The sequence below is a fragment of the Physella acuta genome, unplaced genomic scaffold (genome assembly GCF_028476545.2).
Source record: "Physella acuta isolate Inbredline_101_S28 unplaced genomic scaffold, ASM2847654v3 ptg000616l, whole genome shotgun sequence".
Lineage (NCBI taxonomy): Eukaryota > Metazoa > Mollusca > Gastropoda > Physidae > Physella > Physella acuta.
This window is the reverse complement of record NW_026732135.1, coordinates 668,506-678,598: the sequence shown is the minus strand read 5'-3', so window position 1 is coordinate 678,598 and position 10,093 is coordinate 668,506. Positions and strand designations below refer to the sequence as shown.

General features: G+C 34.2%; 1 protein-coding gene across 2 annotated transcripts; it reads right to left on the bottom strand.

The window, feature by feature from the left end:
- Positions 1-5,008: 5,008 nt before the first annotated feature.
- Positions 5,009-9,653, bottom strand: LOC131947937 (mitogen-activated protein kinase kinase kinase 3). 2 transcript variants are annotated; one of them, XM_059309346.1, is made up of 5 exons: positions 9,503-9,653; positions 6,083-6,202; positions 5,773-5,908; positions 5,524-5,695; positions 5,009-5,268 (listed from the first exon to the last, which is right to left on the bottom strand). In XM_059309346.1, exons 1-5 carry the CDS (start codon positions 9,557-9,559, stop codon positions 5,043-5,045), a joined length of 711 nt encoding a protein of 236 aa, XP_059165329.1. In that variant the 5' UTR covers positions 9,560-9,653; the 3' UTR covers positions 5,009-5,042. The 2 variants fall into 2 exon arrangements, with proteins under 2 accessions (XP_059165329.1, XP_059165330.1); XM_059309347.1 differs by having other exon boundaries at positions 5,524-5,674.
- Between the last annotated feature and the right edge of the window lie 440 nt (positions 9,654-10,093).

The following is a 10,093-nucleotide window of genomic DNA, read 5'->3' as shown; positions in this document are numbered from 1 at the left end:
TCTTAGATTTTTCCGGACCAAAAAGGGAGGTAATACATCTTTTTTTTTTAAAACTGGGTTGATAATATGCATTACCTGCCTTATTAGAAATCATATTTTAACTTAACCTAGCTGATTTCTTAGTTGGTATTACCAGCTGAAAATATCATTGAGAAATGCTACTGGTCTGTTTCGCCTGACCTACCGCAACTATGAATACAATAAACCGTGTTATAGCTCGGGAGAGGGGGAGAGGGGGAGGATCTCATTCTTTCTTCTTCTTTCTAAATTGCAATGTTGGACGGGATTTGCTTCACACAGAATCAAGTTCCCATGAATTCGAAATCGGGATTTTCCCATTAGCTGTTTCGACTATTGTGATGACGATAGGTATTATGCTCCAGTCCATATAACGTTTGACTTTCGAGTTATTAGAAGCGCTCTAGATCTTTCTATAGTTCATTTTTACCAAATAGTTGACTTTCAAGATTCACACTAGAAAGTAAAAAAAAAAGGTAATGAACACTATTACTAACACTAATCAAAAGTTGGAAGTCTAAACAGTTTATTAAGTTGTATGTTAGTTGATTAGCGGATTTAATATGTATGAATCCTAGGTTAAAAATAACAGCTTTAACACACACATAGACACGCACACATACATAGGACATTATACCGTTGCTTTGTATTTGGGGGGATATTTCTGCATATATATATAAATTTACCCTAGATTCAATGAATCTGAATCAGAGGCATAGTAATTATCACGCGATTTCTTTCTAACGTGAACCTCATATGAATAATAAATAAATAACTAATTAAAATAAACGTAAAGATCACGGGAATGATTTAAAGCCATTCGCGTGCTTTGGGATTTCCATCGGTCCACCTTCTAGTTGAGAATAAATTAAACAAAATAAAAATTGACGACCGCAAAGGTGCCGCACCTATGGAATATATACCTATATATATATATATATATATATATATATATATATATATATATATATATATATATATATATATGTTTATATATATATATGTATATCGTTTTGCTTTTAAACTTACTTGAAACCATAAATCTCCATTATTAAAATTTTTATTATCAATATTTGTTTGCTTGAATAATTAAAAACATTGATTATCTATTTACATACGATATTTAATTCCTTAAAAATGATTCGTATCGATTCAAGATTTTCCAGTAAATCAATATTTTCTTTTAGAAGGTGAGGCTCGTTTTCAGCAAATTGTAAAAGAAAATCTACTACGGTTTCCTGGGTTCTTTCGTAATTTGTATTTAGGATTTTAGAACACACATTAAATAGGTTAATTAACTTATAGCCGTAGTAGTAAAAATATTTTGAAATTTGAACTAAAACTTTAAACACACTTTCACGCCTATGAAAGGAGGCATGAATTAATGCATTAAATCCATCTATATCAAAAGAATTAACATCACACTCCTTATTAATTAACAGATTGACAGCGTTGTCATGCCCATTTTGAGCAGCTAACATTAACGCGTTTTGTTTACAATTATTAACAGTATTTATATCACTTCCTGCTTTAATCAAAAGCCGAATAATTTGTTTGTGTCCTCTAGCAGAAGCGAGCATTAAAGCGTTTAATCCAGATTTATTAACACAATCTAATTTACTTCCCTTATTTATTAACTGCTTTACAATTGTTTTAGACGCTAACATCAATGTAGTAAATCCATCTTTGTTAGCAGCATTAACATCACAATCGCTATTAAGTAAAATTTGGACAATTGTAGTGTCCGTTTTTATAAGCTAGAATTAATGCACAGTTTCCATCTTTATCAGCAGCATTTACTTCACCTCCAATTTTAATTAACTGTTGTATAACTTTGTCATGCCCATTTGTGGCAGCAAAGATGACTGCATTCCATCCATAATTATCAAGAGTATTAACATCACAACCTGCTGTAAGCAATAGCTTTACCGTCTTCTCATGTCTTCTACTTGAGGCCAGCATTAGAGCATTGATTCCATTCTTTTTAGCAGCATTTACATCACTGCCTTTGTGTTATAAAAGTTGTACAAACATCATCATAAAAATCATACAGTGTTATTAAAAGTATGTGATCATAAAAAAGTCTTACTTTTCTTAGTAGGACGATTGTACAACATGTATGTATATTTTGTTGTTTTTAATTTAGGCACATTTAAAACAAAATCATTTTCGTTTCAATTATACCCACATTGTAATTATAAAACGAAGACTCGCCAGGCTTGGCATAGTGTACATTTTAGAGAAATACATACGCACTGAAGTAATAGAACATTTTTTTTATTGTTAATTGTTATGTAAAAGATTTAGGCTTGTCAGGAAAGGAATGTACAAAAAAATATAAACATCTTTAAAAATGGTGATCGAATCCCTCTAAATAAACTCGGCCGATGCCGTTTTAAGTTTGAGGTTGATTCCTTAATAATTTTCACCCAACCACAATGTAGTATCGACTTCACGAAGAAAAAAACGAATAGTTCTTAGTGTCGTTAATCGTCAAAACTAATAAGTAGGGCCTACTTACATCGTATCACTTTTAAAGCGAAATATAATTATAGTTTAATTAATAGACTCACAATAATGCATGGAGTTTGGGCTACTACTAAAATGGCAGTCAGGGGCTAATTACAACTAACGTGTTGTTCACAGCGATTTATTTTACTCGAACTGGTAATAAATAGTAGTGAATAAGATAAACGGTCTAATGCAAAACTGAATGATCGTAAATGATAGTTTTATAAAACAGGGTCAGGGTCGGAACTACAGTGCCGCCAGACCCCGCAATGGGGGGGGGGGGCACACGTCGTTAAGAAGCCAACTGCCGACCATAAAAAAACTGTTATAGTTAAAAAAAAAATTCTTGCATTTTTGACTTGACGTTTGTTTTGTAAAAAAGATTACCGTAGCTGCGGTTGGATTATCGTTATTCTATAGACACCACCCACGCCAATTTTTCCTTCGTTTTTAAACCGCTATGAAAGCCGAGTCCTCTTTCTCCTACAATCAAACTTATCAAAGATTAGCAAACGTTCAAACCACTTCCATAACTTATTTCCCTTTTTTAAATAGTCAAATAAGGATGCTCATAAGCTCCTTTTAATAGATTTGTACAAAACAAATTAAAAAGCAATTACTTTTCTTTATTGTTATTTTTTTATAAATTACTTACTAAAGAATGACACTGTATAAAAAGAAAATGTATTTAAATTTAATAATACAAATACAAAAAAACATAAAAATAAACATGACACGAGACACCATTATTTACAGAAAGCTTTCATGTTATATATTATTTTGACCATTAAGAGGTTAGAGGTCTTACTGCAGAGATAATATAAAACTGATTTTCACAAAACAGACTAAAATAAATAATATTGATTACATTTTATAACAACCGCAATTCACATTGAAAACACTGAATTACTACTGATACATATCTCGCCTGTGATCGTTTGTAATTTAAAACAGTTTCTCAACAGACAATAAATAAAATGTCTAGTGGGTCATTTATATTTATCATGGAGATTTATGCATGTGCTCAAACTCGTTAAAATGGTAAGTTTAAGATTACTTGAGTTTAACAAACCATTTAAACAACAAATTTCATTTAAGTATCATTATTCGTAATTTAAGTTGGGCAAGGCATATATTGTCTTGGTAAAATGATGAAATTGTTGACGTGATTTGTCATTGTCGTAAATTCCCGGTGGCATTTATTTTCTTAGATTTTTCCGGATCGATAAGGCAGGTAATATATATTTTTTTTAACCAAGTAGATAATATGCAATATCTGCCTTATTTCTGACTAGCCATTACTATGTCAAAATAACAGTTACGAAACTACTGATCTGTTTCGCCTGACGTAACGCAACAACATGTACAATAAAACTTTTTCTAGCCGGAAGAAGGGGTGGGGGGTGGGGGGGCTATCTCCTTTTTTCTGCTTCTTTCTCCATTGTAATGTTAGACGGGATTTCGTTCAACACAGCCATTTGCCCTTGAGTCCTTAATCGGGACTTTTCCTTTTGCGACTACTGTGATGATGATGACGATGCGTTTGTTTTATGCTTCAGCACATTAAACGCCTGACTTACGAATTATTAAGAGTTCTCTATATCTATAATCTAGCAACTCATAATATTCATAGCATATCACGCCGTTTAAAAAGGAACATAGGCGTCATAGTTCTTACGGGTGAGCCCACGGCGCATAATTGCCACTTACCGGATGGATAATCAAACATTAATGTTGCCCATCGTGTCTTTAGTATAAAGACTTTTAAAAAAAACGTGCTGCCAAGGAGCCCGGGGAGCTTTGGGACACGCAATCACCATGGAGCGAGATTGCTGCGTCTGTTGTAGTTTTACTGCCTTTCCTGCTATTTCAGACGCCCGATTAACGGATACCAAGTGCTACGATAGCCGCTCTGAATATCTGGGCGCCAAAGCGTGACAAAAATCGCACCGTCCCTGGCGACGCCAATAAGAATGTTTTTCGTAGAATCTTTATCGGAAATATTGTTATTAACTCCCAATGGCACTCGGATGAACGGTGTTAAACCACATCCGACTTTTAATTTTTATACCACGTATATAGAGAAAAATCACACTCTCCCTAGGCATTGCCCTTGCGAAATTAAAAAATAATAAAAAAAAATTGCAGAAGCCTCCGCTGTGTGTTTTCATCAAATCACCAAAATTTCATGACGATCGGAAGAACTGCGTCGAACGGTAATCGACTTTTATATTTAAATACCGTATATAGAAATGAATCAAATTATGCTCTGCGAATTTGAAATATTACTTTTCGCAGAAACTCACCAGAAGTATTCTCATCATGTTTCCATATGTTCGTGGCGATAGCATGAAATGTGTAATAATGCATGAAAGAAAAACAGACAAGCCTAAAAACACACATACATTCACACATATATATATATATATATATATATATATATATATATATATATATATATATATATACGTGTATTTAAAATAGATAGCAAAAACATAACAATTACACCAAAGTCAACTTTTAAAAAATCGTTCAAGTGCCTCTTCTGCAGTTGGTCGTTTTTTAGGATTCATGTGCAACAATTTTTCCAATAAAAGTTTTATAGATTTAGATGAACTTTCTGGAAGTTGATATACTGGCCTTTTTCTACATTTATATCTGTACGCAATTTGTGCATCCAAATATCCTGTAAAAGGTGGTTTCCCTGTAGCCATTTCAACAACTGTACACCCAACACTCCTATAAAATATTATTATATTTAAGCAACATATAATTTATATTTTAAAATTGTTATTGAATAAATTGTACACATATATTTATGATTAAATAATTATAAATACATAATGTAATGTCTCGATTTTAAACTACAATTATGTGAAAAGTTTTTATAACATTTATTGCTTGTATGATTCACCAATTAAGATAAAGCGCATGTAATGATTTTATATTAATAAGAAACCGCTATTCACAAACGAAAAAAAAAGATATATTCACCAAATATCAGCCATTAGAGTGTAAACAGTTTTTTCATTTCCACAAACAACTTCCGGTGCCATGAAGTTAGAGGTCCCAACAACCGATCTTGGTGAAGTTGCCTCCAAAAGTTTGGACAGACCAAAATCAGCCAGCTTTACATTGTTTTCATCTTTTAGCAATATATTAGCTCCTGAATTATACAAACATAATATATTACATTAAATTTTTAATTATGCAATATTATTAAGATAATAATGTCGAACTCACCTTTAATATCTCTGTGTATAATTTGTGGATCAAAGTTGTGAAGATACGAAACCCCTTGGAGAATTTGCTTGGTAAAATTGAATATTTTTGATTCATCAAGCGGGTTGTTTTTTGTAACATATCCTGCTAAACACCCCTAAAATGTAAAATAAAATTATGTAAGTAAATTTCGTTTGAATATAAATGATTTTGATGAAAATGGTTGTATGTTTTGCCAGAAGTAACAAATGTATCACATATATGACATTTCCAAATCTCGTTGGATTTTTTTCCTATTTAATAAATGAAAATTGATTATATATAGGCCTACCTGTGGCAAGTAGTCAAAAAATAAGTAAATTCTTCTTTCTTTGATCTCAAATCCGTAAAAATTTATAATACTTGTGTGTTGTAGCTTCATCAAAATATTCACTTCAGAATAATACCTTGACTGTAACGAAAATGATTCTTAGATTAGCAGAATATATACAATTTTTTATTTTACTGTCAGTTTTTTTGTTCTTCAAGTTCTATAAGCAGTTTATCATTTTATTTTAAACTACCATTTAATTAAAGAGTAGAGTTTTTTAAGGTTCGAATTCCAAATGAATAAGAGTAAGGTAAAGAAAATAAATTCATGAATTGAGACAATCTAGGGAAGCCATGGACTCAATATATGACGATACTGTTAATAGTTTTTTCAAAATATTAAAAAATTCTTCTATATAATAGTTTCACTATTCTGTCACTCTTTTTATCCGGAACGCTCTAGACACACAAGGATAATAAAAACTGTCACAGGCAGATTGCATGAGGTCACATGAAACTAAGAAAGCTTTATAAAATCAAGTCAAACGAAACGAAACTTATAATGTTTACATTTCCCAAAACGACAAGAAAAAGAATGACAGCATTAATTGTAAAGAAAAGTCATATTTAAAAATTGAATTGTCGAAAACAATACACAATGGTAATGACGTCATCGATACTCGATAATACAGACACTACCATTACAGCATAATTTAATTGTCTAATCTTAGTAGTGGTCTGCACGTAGAGTTTCTTAAGGGCGATTCTTCGACCCCCCCACCTGCCCATGAACATTACGATATAGAATTTAGATAGAAAATATATCCTTTTACCATTGCCCGCCTTTCTATAAATATATTCCTCCCCCACGAAAATTTAAAGTGCCCCCCCCCCTTCCCGCAAAGAAGAAAAATGTTTAGAGGAAAACCATCTGCATGGAAACGTGTCTAGATTTAGTCTATCTTTAGTCTGTACCGGCCATCGGTACCCGTTACACGTGAATTATCGGCGTATATTTTTAAAATGTTATACTTGCTTGAGAAAATTATGTATAGGTATTGGTCGAAAGGCAATGTGCATACTACACGTTGAACAATTCTAGTGCCAAAGCAAAGAAATAACTAAAAAGCTAAAATGCGACACATTTAATAAAACACAGGCTACCGATACCTTTTAGCAAAAAATTAAAACCAAAGTATATACATTAGGGGTCATCTATTTATAACGTTCACAAAACTTTTGTCCTCTGTTTGATCGCTTCTCGGCCTTTTGCTAAGATCAAAGTGTAGTATATGTTATGAATTCTGCACAGATCTTATCCATTTGGTTAGTCAGCCCTGCTGGGGTCGAGAAGTTGGTCAAATAAACTCAACTAATCAAGCAATCAATTGCAAATCTCCACACCGATCGCTGTGGAGTTGCACCCACACATCTCTCAAAGTGCACTAGTCCGTCGAGATAAGTCATCCAGTACCTGTATAGGGTGGTTTCCAAATATACGAGTGGCTAATCTATATTGTTCTATTTTTTCAGCTTGACGTCACCCACCTAGGAGAATACCCAACGGTACTGCCTCACTCCCTCTTAAGCTATAAACTACAATGACTCTAAAAGACGATACTACCAACTAAGAAACAACCACAGCCCAACCAAGATTGTAATATTCGTAAGAAGCACGGCAAAAGAACTACGAGAAGCGAGTATGTATTATCATGTAAAAGAAAAACCAAGAAACCGGAAGTGTAAACAAATTCTACAAGAAGTAAGAAGGTCAAGGACGATTCAAAGAGAACAGACTAGTATGTATAAATAAGTATAAAACTTTATAGATGCATTATCATGAAACCTGCTCTTGCTGCCTACTCTTGCTCGAGTTGGAAAGTAGCAAGAGAGGATCTATATTAAAACGAAAAAATACAATAGAGTCCATTGAAACTTTATATATTAGATAAACAACTGCCTATGACAGGGGTCGGCAACCTGCGGCTCGCGAGCCGCATGCGGCTCTTTTGGTGTCAAGATGCGGCTCTTCAGCTCGATGCACAAATATTAATAATTATTTTATTTTATTTTTAAAACTCATAAAAATATTAGTCTTCAGAACTCGGTAATGAACGATATAACAATAGACATAAACAATAAACATTCACTATTCGATTAGAATATTTAGTTACTCCCTATTTCAATGTACTTCCTTGTTTTCTAAGGCTTAGTTATTTAAGTGTAAACAATGCCTGTGTTTGGATCATATTTATCGAGGCACTGGTTACCTACACTACCGCCCACCACCATGGCGTGCTGTATGAATGTCTTGGGTGTAAGTTAATCACTCGCCGTATTATCGCCGTTAATCACTCACCGACTAATTGTCGAGGACGGAAAGTGGCTCTCTCGTGAACCCGCAGTGGCGCTGCGTACGGCCCCTAATTCGGTTTAATCATCGTATGTCGTATTGCAGGATGCTCCTTAAAACTAAGATAGGCGCTTAGTGCTCGCGGGATAGCCCAGGGCGCCAAATCGCACCCTGCAGAGAAGCCGGAGGATGCGCCTGATTCGATTTAGTAATCGACTAAATCAACGCATGTCTATAGTGTATAGCCTATTTTAAAAAACGAACGTAGGCGCCATAATTCTCGCAGGTGAGCCCGGGGCGCTTCGGGTCGCGCAATCGACGAGGCGCCGGCGGTTGCAACTGTTGCAGTTTTTGCCGCTGAATACAGTCGTACTCCTTACCCGATATGCAGAACGCCCGATTAACGGATGCCAAGTACTAACATAGCCGCTCGGGAACTCTGGGCGCCAAAAGGTGTATTGACAAAAAATTACACCACCCGACGCCGCCCATACAAAATTAAAAATGATTTTCTTTGTGTGTACAAACCTCCCCTGGAGTGTTTTAGTCAGCTTCGGAAGGTTTCATGACGATCGGATGAACGGTGTCAAACCGCAATCAACTTTACTTTTATATACAGTTTATAGAGAAGAATCGAATAGCGCGCTGCCGGGGGTGAGGGGGGCAATCCTGAGAGTTTGAAAAACTTTTTTCGCAGAAACATTTCCATGAGCATTCTTAGCAACTTCCCAAAGTTCCCAAAGTTTCATGGCGATCGGATGAAAGGTGTAGCAATGCATAAAAGAAAAACAGACACACACACAGACGAACACACAAACATTGATTATATACCAAATCCTAAATAAAGATCATAATATTTTAAAAACATGTTGGCGGCTCTTTAAAAACTGGGAAATTTTGTAAATTGTAACTTTTGGCTCTTCGGTCTCAAAAGGTTGCCGACCCCTGGCCTACGAGAATTTGCTAGTTCGAAGTTAAAATATTAGCATTTTTCTAATATTTACCATTATTATCTGTTTGCAGTGTGTTCATTATAATAGCAAAAATAAATAAAAAATAATTTTAAGAATCGTTTATCTATCTACATACGATATTTGATTCCTTATAAATTATTTCTTTGACAGCAAAATTCATGCCAGTGTCCATATCATCGCTGTTTACTATGTAAACACTCCCAGTGGCGCCTTGTCCGATTAGCCGACTTCTCGTCCAGTTACTTGGTACACAAGGTGCAAGATATTTATCTATTAAAAAACATCATTTTTTTAACGTATGAATATTAAAATAGAATATTTTTAACAAGTAAAATAATTTAAAACTACTGAACCGCATGTTTGATAACTATGGGTTTATGGATGCTCAATAAATGTCACCCCCACTATCACACATGATCACACAAAACCAGGTCGCCACATATAAAAAACGTCACAATTCACCATACTTGTTTAGCTTGTTGAAAACATGGATTTCTTTCTAAATTAATGTGAGCACTTTGCGTTTATGTTCGCGTTTGTGTTTCCATTGTGTTTAGGTTGGGTTTTCATTAGTGGTTGGGTTTGCGTTTTGATTTTGTTCATTTTCGTTCTTTCTTTTTCGTTTTCGTTTGTGTTTTTTTCTTTGGGGTTGTATTTGTATTTGTGTTTGTAGTTGGTTTTGTGTTTGTGGTTGGGTTTGGGTTCG